The sequence below is a fragment of the Atractosteus spatula genome, chromosome 21, assembly GCF_055471065.1.
Source record: "Atractosteus spatula isolate fAtrSpa1 chromosome 21, fAtrSpa1.hap1, whole genome shotgun sequence".
Lineage (NCBI taxonomy): Eukaryota > Metazoa > Chordata > Actinopteri > Semionotiformes > Lepisosteidae > Atractosteus > Atractosteus spatula.
Window position 1 is genome coordinate 2,021,991 of NC_142726.1, and position 15,950 is coordinate 2,037,940.

General features: G+C 44.0%; 2 protein-coding genes across 2 annotated transcripts in view; one reads left to right on the top strand and one right to left on the bottom strand.

The window, feature by feature from the left end:
- The window catches only part of ankrd27 (ankyrin repeat domain 27 (VPS9 domain)), a 46,097-nt gene extending 42,189 nt beyond the window's left edge, over window positions 1-3,908 (bottom strand). The window contains exon 1 of the mRNA XM_088938844.1: window positions 3,806-3,908. The gene's annotated coding sequence lies outside the window, so the exon portion shown is untranslated. The remainder of the gene's footprint in view (window positions 1-3,805) is intronic.
- A 163-nt stretch (window positions 3,909-4,071) lies between these two features.
- Window positions 4,072-6,542, top strand: LOC148816978 (regulator of G protein signaling 9-binding protein). Its single transcript, XM_088938821.1, has one exon. The coding sequence runs from the start codon at window positions 4,815-4,817 to the stop codon at window positions 5,529-5,531; it is 717 nt and encodes a 238-aa protein (XP_088794947.1). The 5' UTR covers window positions 4,072-4,814; the 3' UTR covers window positions 5,532-6,542.
- The last annotated feature ends 9,408 nt before the right edge of the window (window positions 6,543-15,950 follow it).

Consider the following 15,950-nt stretch of genomic DNA (forward strand, 5'->3'; position numbering starts at 1 on the left):
AGCCTGGTGACTAATGAAGACCTAGAGGAAGGTCAGTGAGTAGACCTACTTAAAAGTGAAGACCAGCCTGGAAGGAAGAAGATTGTCTTCCCTGAGAGGGGAATAATGAGACACCACCTAAAACATAAAAACTCAAGGTGACTTGTGTGTGTGTCAGCTGTGGAGTGTCTTGTGTGTGTCAGCAGTAGTCACAGAGGCAGGAAAAGGAGCTGCAAGAACTTTACTCTTTGAACAAAGGACAAAATAACTGAGTATCACTTAGGCTAATTTAATCCTTTAAGACACAGAGAATGGTAGAATAGATAAAGGCTGATATGAAAGCAGTACTTGCAATCGAAACTCCTGAGGAACAGCTGACAACAGAAGATAGCATAAACAAGCATAGCAGTAAAGTTTCACAGACTATCTTGAGTTTCACGTGCCACACAGGGTAAACTCTCACTTCTCACAAACACGACAAACGCCAGGAACCAGGTCCCGAAACTCCAACTGACAGAGAACAGCCGCTACACAAAGTGCTGCAAACTTGGCTTGACATCAGTGCAAGAGAAAAGGCTTTCAGCAAGGTCTGAAAAAAAGGATGAGGTTTGAAAAATGTCAAAAACAGCCTTTTCATAGTTCCTGCACTGAGACACCATGCATCCCCTCACGTGCTTTAGCACAGCGGCAGCGTGCTTGTATTTTCAATCAATCAATCAAAATGTATTTATCAAATGCACAACCATACAGTGCATTTCAATCCACAATTGTGTTGACCAAGATCCACCTCTCTCCTCTTCAGTGTGATGCCACTGTCAACTGAGATTTTATCGCCAAGCATGAATGCAGTAGTGAGAACTGTAGCCTGCTGCCTTCAAACCATAAAATACATCTTGGGAAAATAAATTGGTTAACGACAAAACCAGCTGCGTTTTGTCCATAACGTCTGTGCTGATGAAATAAGAATTATAATTTGTAAGCTGTTCTGAATTTCCAAAGTTCCTATGATTATTTTTTCAGGTTCTTCAAGAAAACCATCCTCAGAACCCCAATAATCCTGTAGGTGTTTTGCAGTTGTCCTGCTCCAGCGCTACCTTGCTGTACTGTAGAATCCACATATCAGCTTTTACTTTTGAAACAAATACTGAAAGGAGGGCTAAATGAGAACATTTTTGCTTTGAAAGCAGTTTGTGAAATACAGACTCAGGCATGCTCTCAACTGTCAGTCGCAGCAGGCCAGACGACTGGCTCAGCCCGAGTGAGAAAACGAGCAGTTTCTACCCCACTGGCACACTCTCCCAGTACCTCAACCAGCACCGAACACAGGTGGTGTCTGAGCCCTGAAGCATGGCTCTCGGTTTCCTCTGCAGCCTGCTCTGCAACCAAGCGCCGTGGAGATCCGTTCTGCCTCAGTGATCTCAGTCTGCGAGTCACAGGCCTCTGTGTAGCCCCTGGCCCTGGTACAAGCCCCGCTCCGCCATGCTGCTGTTACCACTTCGAAGGCCGTCCTTCATCTTTCTCTGATGCAGAGGAGAGGGCGTAAGGCGACACTGCCAGTCAGCCACCGTGTGCACTGATACACCAGGGAAACCTCAGTCTCTCTCAAAAAAACTTTCTGCTGGGCAGTGTGCAATGAGGCTCTAGATACAAACTCATTTTTCATTCACCATGTGGATCTTCCACAGCAGACAAAGGCTGATCAGCCATGGCTACTACTTCCTGTTAAGAGCTGTGTAACAGGTGGGGAGGCGGCTCTACATCTAGAAATAAACGGGTAGGATTCCTCGTATTGAAGAGGTGAACCTACCAGTGTGCTGCCCTCCACACACCACACTATAGTACCTCTGCAACAACTGCTTCAGCACCATTTCTTGAAGGGACAATTAAGAATGCATTAATGGAACATTTTATTTCCTCTTTCATGCCTTGTACACCTTTCCTTAAAGCTGCAGCTAACTGACTGATTAAGCGATCAAGAGCTCGTATCCAGCGCTGTCTGCTGACTGTAAATGATCTTCACACATTTCTGTCACTTAATTGAAGGGCTCTCCGATGGAGTTTTACACTGCTGCAAGGTCCTCCTTGCCTTCATCTGATGCCTCTTCCGGGGCTGAAATCTGCTCCTCGGGAGGTACCCACACAGCCATGCTCACAGCTAAGCCTGGAAACAGGCACTGTGCTCCAGATACACCTGGTTTGCGCAGAATCGAAAAGCCTGACGCCAGGATCAAGCCAGTTTCAGTTCTGTAGCCCACAACAGGAGAAGTCGGAGTACTTAAACCCCAACTGCAGTGGTTAGAAACTGCTCAGTAGCTGGAGACTAACGTGACTCTAAGGCAAAGCAAACCCTGATAAAACCCAGAGCTCAGCACAGCAGTCAGCAGTGGAGGTGCCTCCAGTCTTGATATGTCATGGGAATGCTTTATACTTCAGCTGTTTACCCTGTGGAAAGAACAGGCCACTGTAACTCAGTATTGACTGTACATTTCCACTGCCCTGAAGATGCATAACCTGTCTGTTGGCAGCTAAACAGAGCTTTCACTTCCAAAAACCCAGCTATGGATTCAATCAAACCATCTTTGTTTTTTGAGGCAAGATCAGTTCATACTGGAAGCTCAACTTCTCTTTTCATCTCACAGGAGCAACTTTTTTCTCACTTATTTTGATACACAGATCAGAAGCAAATGTAATAGGATGGCATAGGCTGATTTTATTTTAATTTTAATTTAAAAGGGCAGCTCCAGAGAAGCTTTACACCTTAAAGCTGCTTTAGAACATCGTGTCCAAAATGTAATGACTGTTGTATAATACATGAAGTGTTTCAATCATCTCCTTTTTTTATTCCATACAAGGCTTGTTTCATTACTTTTGGGAATAAATCCAGGTCCCTTCCAAATAAGAAAATTTACACTGACCAAACAAAATCTGCTACCAATACTAGACTTTTCCATTAACCTAAAATTTGGAATCGTGTTATCACAAAACAGCCTACATCTCAACACAATCACACAGGCCTATGTGGTTTCCCAGTCAGACAAAACCCATGGATTATTTTACTGTCGTGCCCTAGATAGTTTTAACACCCGCATTCATCCTGGTACGAATTTAAAACGTCTGCGGGTTACATCTGCCTGTCCAAAGCGCAGGCTCTGTATGTGTGTCAGAGGTACGGTACAGCAGAGGGCATGTCCCCGCTGTACCATTTATTCTTATCAGTGTCTGGTCGTGCGTCGCCGGGTAAGGCAGAGTTTTTAGAAGAACTGTTCTCAAGAACCATTTCCGTATGTACAACACTTACTGCGACGGAAACATTTCCGATCCCTCTGCTGCAGAAACCGCAAACTCATACCCCATCTTGTAGGTTTGTGTTATGCACCGTTATTTTACCAGTTCCCCAAGCCAGTAAACGTGGAGGGGTCACTGGGTCAGGTTTTATTGAAACTTTTATTCTGAAATTCGCTACCAACCCTTCACCACCACCACCACCACCACCAAAGGATAACTCGTGATAACAGAAGACACGGCACTTTAACAGAAAAGATGACCCGGTTAATTCCACTTTATGTGATGTCGCTTCGCCTAATGACAATTTAAAACAGCAACCGACTCAGGGACGGGATAAAATCAGTGACCTGCAAATACGTGAACAATACAATAAATAAGAACAATTTTAACGATCCCCTTGCGTGTTATTTATTAAAGGACACCTGGAGCACAAATCCGTTTCCTAACACCGGTTTATAGCAAAGTGACAGTCACCTTCCCCGAAAAAAAGACGGCGACCACCCCGGATTCCTCTGAATATTAAGAAATGGACGTGACTTACCAATTTACACACGCCAGGCTGACATTGCAAATCTCAACTTCTCAACGAAAACTCAGACAAACACCATTCCGAGTCCACCGTCAGCACTACCGGTCTGTTGTGGCACAGGGAGTGGACTCCATCTTGAGTGAGGGCAGAACCCGGCCAATCGTGTGCCGCTCTCCGGCCCGAAAGCTAGAAGCCAACCAATCAGCAGAGGGCTGTGTCGGACTCGAGACGTGAGCGCTGAAGCTACTGCCTGCCCCTGAGTGGTTGCTTCCTGTTGTGTGCGCCATGTGACTGGACTGGGCGCTCGGCTGTATTTAAAGCTCGGCTGCTCTGCCGCTGTAGTGGACAGCTCCCAAGCTAGCAATGTGTTAACGACGGGCTGCTTGTAGGCAGCTTTCTATGGCATTACCTGACGATTTTCTTTCTTTAACCTAGTAATCGGTTTGTACTGCGTTTATTTTTCCCACTTCTGTCTTGTATTAAACTGGATTTAACGCATCCTATTTTGTTACTTCATTTGGCCATTTTTTGTACCATTTTCTGCGTTTTTGTCGTTAATATGAGCGCGCTTCTCGCGTTTTAAAGGAGTTCGGATCTCGCTGGTGAAGCGCCTGTAGCGGAACATGCTTCTTTGGTCATGTTGCATTGTTTTGCAAAGCTGCGAATACGACGGCAAACGACGTTTTCAGTAAATAACAGAGCGGCGGGGGTGCTTCCCACTTCTCGCTCAATTCGTTTCCAGCAGGATTGGATTTAGGAGCGAGAGCGGGGTCATTTGTTGCCAAGCGTGTCATCCTGCAGACCACAGGACTCGCTGCCATGGATGGAGAGGAATCTGCAGCGGAGAGATCGCTGTGTGAATGTGAATGGCTGCGCATCTGCGCTGGAATCTGAACACAGGGAATCGAGACTGCACGCCAGCCCCTCCTCCCCGCAAATCATCTCCTTTTCGGCTTTTCCTTCATTCGTAAATCTTCCATAACCCGCTGCGGCGAAGGAACGGTTCCTCGCACACACAAACATGGGAAAAGAGGAATGCAAAACGCTATTGGATGCGCTGAACAAAGTGACCGCCTGTTACAGACACCTGGTGGTCGCTGTCGGGGGCACCTCGGACTCCCAGAACCTGCGGGAAGAGCTGAAGAGGACCCGGAAGAAAGCGCAGGACCTCGCCGTGGCCAACAGGAACAAACTGACCGCTTTGCTCAAGGATAAGACGATCAACAAGGAGGACCGCGCCGAGTACGAGCGCCTGTGGGTGATATTTTCAACAAGCATGGAGCTGCTGGAGGTCGACATGAAGAAGGCGCTGGAAATCGGGCAGGAGTTCCCGCTCAACGTCCCCAAGAGACACCTCATCCAGACGGGGATGTGTGGCAGTACGTCCGCCGTCGCTGCCCGCGCCATGAGCACGCAGAACATGAAGTACGAAGCGGACAGCAATATCGACGTAGTGGACTTGAAAGAGCTGGAGACTGAGATCAGCCAGGTGGGCGAGATGATGGAGGAGATGGAGATGAAGGTCAACGTTGCCCACTGGATGGTGGAAGCGAAGCAGGACCCCGGGGCCGAGCTGAAGTCCACGATCAGCGTCGGGGCGTCGTCCATCGGGGTGATTTCGGTCAATGAGGAAAACAAGTCCCCGTGCGACCCCACCAAAATTCTGGCAGGGGTGGTATTCACCGCTGTCTTGTTCGTTGCAATTGTTTTGGCGCTTTGTGTCATTAAACTCTCATAAAAAGGCTTTTGCTTGTCCATCACAGGGGGCTTGAAAACCATACTGGTGTAGGTAAGGAGGGCGCACTTCGATGACAGTTGCTTTATGCGAAATCTGCATGTCGTCAGGCCAAGGAATGAGCTTCTGCGAGCTTAAAGACGACTGGTTCTGAATGTAAAAACAGAACTTCAGAAGCTTTCCAAAGAACCAACGGATGTATCGCCAATAATAATTTGGATATGTTCATACATTTCAGGGTCTCTATGATTCTTTGATAGTCGTGGAATGCGAGTGATACTGAAATGAATGTTAAAATAGTGTTTTCTGATAATATCATGTTTCAAAGAAAGCAAGGTCTGGTGGCGAGTAAAGAATTGTAGCATGTACTGTATACGTGCAGCTTCCAAGCGAATTAAATCGTTCCTGAGGGAAAAAAACAAACGCTGGCAGTAGCCGATCTTAACGTTTTATAACGTGGAAATTATCGGAGTATTAGCCGGTAGGATTAGCCTAAGCCTATCTATAAATAAATGTCTGTTTCTGCATAAAGCCTCTAACATATATACTGTAGGAACAATAGGTTTATTCCATGCTGAAAAAAAGAAAGAAAACACGTTTCGGCCGTGGAGCCTTCTTCAGGTGTGAGCAAACTTGTATATAGGCTGTGGAAACTGCTAGTTCACCTATAGTGACGGGTTGTACACAGAATGGATAATAATTTGGCGTCTTTGTTGCATAACTAAAATCCAAACATCGTAACTGCGCGAATTCCCATTCCTGTACTTCATTTCCATGCCAAGAATAAGATATTCGTTATTTTTTACTTTTTCAGTATTCCTAAGTATAATTCACAGTTTCTGTTTTCAACACTGTATACTGTACCTTTTCATATTGTGAAGGCACAGGTGTGATCACACTTAACTGTTCATAACTACAAGACTTGTATACAGAATTTGTACATAATATATTCCTGTATTAAACACTGTACATACAACGAAGTATATTTATAATAAACAATATTGAATATCACAACCCATTGATTATGTATCGTTCGTCTCCATTTAAACCCATCCTATAAGTGTAATTAAGTAGTTTGTGACGTTAAAATGACCTGGATATGAATCTTGTTTATAAACACTAACCATACATACCCTTGATAAAGCCTAGCGCATGTTGACAATATTAAACTGTAGAATAAAGGAGACATTGGTACCATAGTTATTTTGACATTTAGGCAGTTAAAAAGCTGGGGTTTTGCATAATATCCTGCTGCAATGGGAATCCCAGTCCATTATAATTAAGGATGAAGTGGGGATGATGGAAAAAATACTCTTTTCATGGCCCCCACAAGATTCAAGCTGTACTGGTTGAAACCCCAGAACCGATCTTGTACCTTAAAGCTATACTTTCCAGCTTTGCAATAACAGCAGCCAAGATATTTCAAAACAAAATTTAACCCTAGCTTTCTCACAGTGGTCTTTTTGTTCTGAATTTAACAGAGGTCACGCAAGACTCAAGAAAGGCAGTTGCATGGCACACAAGAACGAGGGTTGGCACAGCAGCCGGCTGTAAATTCCTTTCTGTCCCTCTCGGATTACTTTACTCAAAGATGGAGAAGTGTTTGGTCTTCAGAAGCCACCAAATGCAAATGGTTCTTCCGTCCTGAGAACTATATTGACTTCAACCGAGATAAAAACAAGTGAATTGGTTCCAGAACTCTACACCTGAATAGAACACTACAGAAGTTACATAAAATATAGTTCTGTTCTAGAATCCAGAGGCTTGTTCAAAGATGGGGGGCGAGAGTGAAAGGTAGATTAAGACAAAGCAAAAGATACAGCTTCCCTTGCTGGTGTTAGAGATGCAGAGCTTTCTTCCTGCGTCAGTAAAACAAACGCCAGGGAGGATGACGGACACGACAGCCAGGGGGTGCGGCGTCTGTTCCCCAGGGCTGTTGAAGACGTACTGCTTCCATCCCTCCACACAGCAGCTGCCTTGCGCCGGTCCGCATTGATCCTGAGGCACCAGGCATGGGCCAGGGGGCAGGGGTCATGCCACTTCTGCATCACCCAGACCCGCCTGCATGGAGCTGCACAGGTCCACGCCTGTCCCGTATTTATTTTTTTTATAAGGCAAAGGCAAAAGCATGTTAAGTCCTCCTAATCCCTCAAAGATACTCATTACATAAAAAGCATGATCAAAATTCATTCGGGATTTAGAAGCCTCTCCACGATTTGTCTCCCAACATGATTATGGGCTGGTCTAAAATGCTGCTTGGCTTTAAATGCTACAGAGTTTGGGATTTTTTTGCTGGGGGTGGGTTGAGCAGATGCAGAGCGATCAATAGTGTGAAAGTAATGACATGAGCAGAAAGGAGTTCAGGGAATGATAAAAGGCTCAGAGGTAGATTAACAGGTCACCACAAGAGCTGTGCTGGAGTAGAGTGCTGGGCAGACGGACTAGACTAAACGTCTTCCCATTACCTCACCCGCTCAAGCGGATCAATTCATAAACGGTCAGCTCTGTAAAACGTGAAAATGAAACTTCCCCATAGTTGTCGTCTAAGTGCTGCTCGAGTTGAAAGGTAATGGACAAAGCAGCAGGCTAACCCCGTTTAATGCAATGCCCTAGTTAAGGGGAAAGGGTCTAGCTTCAGTACTCCTGCTGGAGCTCAGGCTGTTCCTGCTGTTGCCACTTTTGTTTCTCAATTAAAACTTGAAAAGGTCCACCAGCAATCCAGGAGAGACTGTAGAGAACCACAAAGTATCGAGGAGTATGTTTGGTTATACTGCTCATTTTGAAGTAATTAAAAATTGTTAAAAAAACAAACTGTTTTTAGACCAGACAAGCATCATTGTTTTGCTTTTCTTGAGTGAATTAGATTTATCTCAAAGAAACCTACCCTCCAACTGAGAATTTTACCGACTTCAGTGTGCCTGTGCTCAACGCACTGAAATAAGTTCTTTTGACCTAAAAATAGATGCAAGTGTAACTTATAAATGAGAACAAATTAAAAATTTACAGGAAAAGGCATCTGCCATTAACAGAAAATCCAGCTCTAACTCAGAAATTGGAAAGCAAGTTAAGATCACAGACAAAATGCTTCTCCCTTTCAAAGATCTGTGTCCTTCAGCATTTCCAAACTTCCTCTTCCTGACACCAGAGCTGGGGACCTTTAAATGGAACTAATTCACAGCAACTGTTTGGAGAGGAAGCAAATTTAACTTCCTTAAGCCAGCAAATCCCAAATAAAATGTTCACACCACCAAGAGGAACCTGGAAATGATCCCCCTGAAAAATCTTTAGAACGCTGTGGGTTCAATGGCCAGGTCGGACACTGCTATAGTTACATCCTTGAGCAAGCTACTTCACTCATATGCTCCCATAAATGGGTACAATTGTGCTTTGCTTTGTGGGATAAAAGTGTTGGCCAAATTAATAAGAAATGTTTCAACACCTGTGTACACTATGTGCCATTTACTGTGTCAAACACAGGTGAGCATGATTAATGTTTTAGATCAACAAGATTCCTGCCCACTGCTCTACAGCCACATTGCCATTCCGTTTACAGGGTTTAAAAGTCAATGTAATGTTTATCGTCTAACCAATCTTTCCTAATTTGTGTTGTTCGAAAGCATTTGCTAGAAACAAGCAGCAATCGCTGCCTGTCAGAGAAGCTCAGACAGATCTTCACACCACCTACTGGGTTTCGTGACAATATTTTATAGTGCTGCAAAGAGATACAGGCGTCCCTCTCCATCACCACATAGCAAGAACACCCACACAGCGTCTGGATCTGCATGAACAGCCTCCCTTATGAGGACAGATATGAACTTTCAGTGGATACAAATGACTCATCCCAAAAGTAAATCAAGGACTAGAGAGCAGTGGCCCAAACCCAAAAAACAAGAAATAAGAAAAGTCACTTTCTAAAACAATTAAAAGCCCAGGATTCAGTTAAAGAAAAGGACTACTATGAACAGCGAGCACACATGAAAAAGGATTGTAGAATTTCCATGATAAAGAATACCGCAATGAATTGTTTTTTTAGTCATATATTACATCAACAAGACTAGGAAAGGGTGAAAAGTCTTAGAAATAAAGTTCTCAGACAATGAAAAGGTATACAACTATGAACTATGTGGAAATTTAAAGATGTCTACCATGGACAAAATTAAACAAAATAAATAAAATTCGGAAGGATACAAGACTATTGGAGAAGGGGCAGAAGTGTCACAGGCAACAGAAGCACTTACGATAAGCGAATATCCAGAGGCAGATAGGATTCTGACAGAGTTCTGTGCTAAAGGAAATGAGAGATGCTATCTGCAGGCCATTAGCAAAGCCTTCCTTCAGTCACGCTACAGAGGTGATGCCCACTGACATGCAAATTACCACTGCAGCTCCCATCCATAAAAAGATGGCCAAACTGAAGCAGGTAATTACAGACCAACAAGTCTTGTGTTTGTCCCGTGTAAGACCTTAAAACAAGTTAGAACTAAACAAAAGGATGGAGCTGTGGAAGCAGTGCTGTTTTGACCTCTTGACCTCAGAGAGAGTGATACTGCAAGGAGCATTCTCAGGAATAAAGCTAATGTTACAAGGTGTCAAGTCTGGACTGTCCACAAAACCACACTGGCAGTGAAAGATGCGCTGTGCAATGCAGTGACTTCATGCATCAGGGTCACCGCCGGCTGCCTGTGGTGGATTCAAAACTCGGGATCACACATCAAAGCTGTAGACAGCTCTGACTCTGTAAACCACAGGCCTGGAAGCACTCTGTGGTCTGAGCTTCTCATCCCACATGGTTCCTCTGTTGGTGGCTCGCGAGATTCTGTCAGCACGGCTGTTAATGATTAGCGAAGATCCTACAAGATTTGCAGTTTCACAAAATGTTTGTCACCGGAGAATCTCTGTAACTTTAGTATATTTTTCTCTAAAATACAGAAATACTAATACAAACACTAATCCATTCATAACTACATGTAAAAACATTTTCAAGGTTACATGACCACAACCTATGTAAATGTGAAGACTCGTCTAGCTCTTTTAATCAGGAAATCGATCCATGGCATTCTTTTATCTTACAACTAGACACTATCTCCTAATAATTCCATCCTTGCTCTTTTCAAAGTATTAAGGCTCGATATTGCAATCTCTACACAAGTCTGGAGAGATCACTCCCAAAAGCACCACCACATTGCCTGTGCAAAGCCTTCACACATCATAATTTCCAAATGATTGTTTGCTCTTCCTGGAACAATACTACTAACACTAATACTACTAGGGCAGTAAAATGAGAGGTGAGATTGGATCAGAGCTTTAGTTTTTAAAAACAGTTCAGACAGAATAAACCTAAATATAAAGACACTTTATAAGTATTACTAAGTTCTCAGACAAATGAGGAGTAACACTAAATAAATATAAATGATGCTACAAGCATCAACAAGTCCCAGATAGTGCTTTCTACTATTACAGCATACTACTTTGCACTTTGTAAGTACAGTTTAGATTGGGCCAAAAGAAAACCAATCTTGTCATTTAGCATTCTTTAATTCACAGAGAAGAAACTTCAAATGCTAGATCACAACAGCCCAGGGAAAACGGATGTATATAGTTCTATATAGAAGAGCAGTCAATATCAAGTGTTGTACTAGCTAACCCATCACATTCACCAGTAAAATCTATCTGACACATTGTCAGCTGTTCCTCATCATTACCATCACTTGTATCTCTGAATTTGCATTGAACAAAAAGGCTACCTCCTGTACTACAAAATCCATTAGGATTAACGGTTATCTTAAAGCAAAATGGCCAATAGCAGTTAAGATAGAACTGTTTCTGCATAAAGAAGGAAAAACTGTGATGAGTCCACAAAATGTCCTAACTTTTGCACAGCAGTGTATTGGTATTAGGTGATCATGAGCCTTTTATCGTCCTGCCCTGTTGCAGTGAATATAATGTATTGTTCAGACATCCCTTAAATCATCTTTTTCACAAACTGTGAGAGCCTGATTAATACACACCATTACAAGGAGAAAAACTGTTTCAAAAGAACTTTGATTTGGAAAGCCACTCTGTTCAAGAAATTGCTTTTGCAAAAGCCCAAAATGTATTCACTACAACTACAGAATTTAAAAAAAAAGTCTTAAAAAGCTTGGCAGGACTGTAAATGTAAAAGACTCCAAAACCCAAAGTCCCCAGCATGAGCGAATTCAAAATCGCTCATACTTCAGCCTTTTCATACAGTATTACTCATTTCATTTCTGGGGTCAGACTTTTTTTTAACCAATTGAAAATGACACCTTCTCCACTTACAGTCCTACAAGATGTAAAGAATTTACTTGTACCCTCACTACATAATCAGACGTTGCTGCTCATTTTCGCCTTCAAAACCTGGCACCCATCCACCTCATGCTTTTTGGGAACGGAGAGCTGCGCTTATCCCAAATCAATATATTCCATTAGAACCCTCTGCTCCCAGAAGCGAGGCCACGTCCCCTTGTAATCCCACACAAGCACACAGCCTTTAAACTCGGACTCATCCTGCTTCATGCTCCAAGGTCACCTCGCATTCGAGGGACCCATCCTCGAGTCTTTCGAGAGCCGCTGAACTCATCTGTGCCCACTTCATGACTGCTTGTAAGTGACTCAAAATCAAACAGCCCTGGAGAGAAGCCTTTAAACACACACTCTGCTTCATCAGGAAATGAAATAACGAAACAAAAATGAGCAGGTCTAATTTTTTGGTATCCAGTGGAGAAGGGCATCTTTAAAGTATGATGCAAAACACGTACAGCACTGGCGCACTCTTTACCAGAGAGGAGGACCAACGAAACTGGACAGGCTGCGCAGCGTGGCTTCAGCCTCGTTGCCACGGTTACACCCACTGGCCCTGACAGACTGTCTGTCCATGATGCCGTCATACCTCCTTGTGACAGAAGGTGACCCTTCCCAGCAGGCAGCTGAGCAGCCCAGCTGTGCCAAGAGTGGCGCAGGATGGGACAGATCACAGATCAGCAACAAAAACCATCAGATTCTGCAAGTCCAGTATCATACCTTTTAAACCACTATATATATATAACCTGCGTGGGTTGCAGGATTCATGTACAGCTGTAGACTTGCCGACTCCCCTTAAACTCACACTTCAGTCTTCACACGTCTGAAAGAAACGTTTGGCAGGAACTTTAAACACCATTAGCAGAAAAGCAGCAGTGAAGTGTCCATATTACAAAAGTATAAACTTGACAAACGTCCAGAGGATAAAACAGTTCAAATTGATTCTAAAAGCACATTCATGCAGCTGAGTTTATTAAAAACACTTCACAGTATATATTGAAGCAAGATGCTTCTATTCTACTGTGCTTTCACACCCTCTACTGGTGAAGAAATATTTAATAACCCATTTAGTCGGGTGTAAAGTTAATTGAACAACGTAAATGCAGTAACAGCCAGACATGTGAGAACGCTGGGTCAAATGTTGACGAAACTGAATGAAAACAAGTGACTATTGAGAAGATGCAGACAGGGAGTGGCGCAATGTGGATGATTGAGTGAGATGAGCTCTTGAGAAGGTTCGAGACTGTGCACGCGAAGTTTTCTGCTTGCACCCAACACTGTCTTTCTGCAGCTAGAGCCTGGAATTTTTCACACCCGTGAAACCAGACATTGCAAGATGCCAAACAGGAATATTCCATCCCATTTTGTTTTTCAGACACTGTATTTGAAAGACTTCTGCGAGTGTCCCGTCTTGTGTGTTCCTTTGATATGTTAACGTCTCCCTACAGTTAATGTATAAAAGGGAAAGTAAGTTCAGCCGAACAAGCACGTGCCCTGATTGCTAGGGGAAACCCTTTCTCTGTGGTATGCTCCCCTTCAGCTGACTGAATAAAAGCTCTGTTTGACAATCTCCTACCCCGCGTAAAGACGGAGTTTTCTTCGGTACCATCTTGAATAAATCTGTTGGTGTCATCTTCATCAGAAACAATGGGTTAAAGAAAACAACGACTCATGTTTTTTCTCAGGTCCTCCTTTAACCAAGAGATGTTCTTTCAGTTATAGGAAATGGTTCAAGATCAAACACCAAACGTTTCCAAAAGCATCACTTAATGTCATTTTTAGCAATATTTCCAGTAAACAATTTTCTATAACAAAACTTTCGAAATATGAGAACTGAAAAAAGGTTGAAAAAAAATGTACCATAAAAAAGGCAGAACAAAATCAAAACATTTAACCTCTAGAATGTTGCCAACAACTGCAACTGTGAACATCTGAGTTTAATTCCAATATTAATACTTTTCACAGGACAGGCTGTATTTTATCTTCCAACTAACTAATTCACAGATGTAAGAAATAAATAAAATGTTTAATGTTCAAAAGAGTAATATAAACTGGATGGCCAAGAACTTCAAAACCCACTAACAGATATGGACATAAGCTTCGGCTACTTCTTCTATATTCACATTATGTGTAGTCTAACACAAGCCCTATTTGATTTATGGTCATATAATGTTTATACTGACAGCAGGAACACAGCAGCATTAAACAAGCAAAAAAGGTGATCACCGCACAGTGAAAGATCTATTACTCCAACCAGTGATGCAAAAGGCTGATTACGCACGGGATAGGTAACTTTAATCACAGAAAATATGTTAATGGCAGAAGCACTGCATACCTTCCTCACGCTATATAATATGCAGGTCCACAATGCAAGACAACAGCAGCCATCACCACTACACACACAAAAAGGCAGATTCAGTCAGCAGGACCAGTGTTACTGACTGCTCAGGTCTGCAGTAAGCCGCAGAAGCGAGACCTGCTCTTGTGTGGAGCCGCACAGAGCTGCAAAGAGCGCGCAGGTCTCTCGTGGTGCGAAAGGCATCAGGCCATGTGGCTGAGAAGAATGGCCCGTGGTACGGCAGGAACTGCATGCTGGGGAAAAATGCGTATTAATGTTGAAAACGGTTTTGAAAAGGACAGGCAATTGGCTTGTGATGAATAATACCACAGATGAACAGTGACTGCAAGGACAGTGTGGCCAGGATCGACAGACCACCAAAAGCCCTTCTAACTTCCCCCGTGACATCTCTTACTGAGAAATTTTAATGCTGCTGGTATAGAAGCAAACACATCTGCAAAACAAACTAGCTTCTTCATAATACACAGTAGTGAAAGTCGCCCTTCAACACCACATACTGCACACACATCTGCCAGCTGTGGCTGTGCTGCAAGAAAGAAGCCTCTTCTTACAGCAAGAGGCAACTGGTTTATCAGACATGTTCCCAACGATCATTCAAATGGAGTTTGCCAGTCAGCCCTCCCCTTTTGGACAAGCCCATCAGGTTCACCTATTTTATGCCACCCATAATGCTGAGGTCTGAATAATCACCCCTGATATGAAACATGCTCTTGTACTCCATGTCAAGGCAGCATGGTTCCACAGTGGTGAGCACTGCAGCCTTGACATGCAGATGGCCCCTAGGTTCTCGGGTGTTGTCTGTGTGGAGTTTATATGTTCTCCTCCCCCCCCCCCCCCCTCCTTCATTCACATGGGTCTCCTCCAGGTGCTCCAGTTTCCTCCCACAGTCCAAAGACATGCTGGTGGGTTAAACTGGCTTCTGGGAAAACTGGCCCTGGTGCGAGTGTGCATGTTTTTGTCTGTGTCGGTCCTGTGATGGACTGGGGTCCCATCCAGTATGCATCTTGCCTTGTGCAGAAGACTTCAAAAATCAGTGAAATCATTTTCTTCTAGCACCTCCTTGAGATTCGCCTGTGCAGACCGCAACCATACTGTAGGTACTACCATCATTCTGCTTGCTTTCAAGCCTACCACCACCAGAACATCATGCTCCGACGGCACCTATAGCACAGTATCAGCAGCATCTCATCTTTTTCCTGCACGTTAAGTTCAATGGTCGAACAGTGGGCTTCAGCCCATCTCATTTTCTGAAGCTGCCACCATCAAATCTTGATTTCAGCCAACGTGTTTGTACTAATAATTTAATAAACGTCCTCCTGCTGGCCATCTGATACACCGCAAGCTGCACAGCACCCGGCAGGAAAGCTAGCACTGACGAGTGGAGCAGCGTGACCGAGTGACATCGCTGCACGAGTCGGCGACGAGAGGGAAGGTGCAGGAGTTGCCATGGCGGCATGAGCACGTTGGTCTACTACCTTTGGCTAAGAGCCTCCAGGACAGGGCTGGCCCACTGGGCCACTGCCACCTCAGGAATCCTTGAGCTGCGACACCACTTGTTCGAACCCATGTCAAGTCTGGCCATAGGACCTCAGCCCGCAACCCCAGCCTGCTCTGAGCCACATGGTTACCCCAACCATATCCAACAGTTAGGAGAGACTCAATTTAGTAACTTTAACTTGGTTACTCTGCACCAACCCCAACACCCAGGCCAGTCTGGAAGCACACGACCGCACTCCATCTGG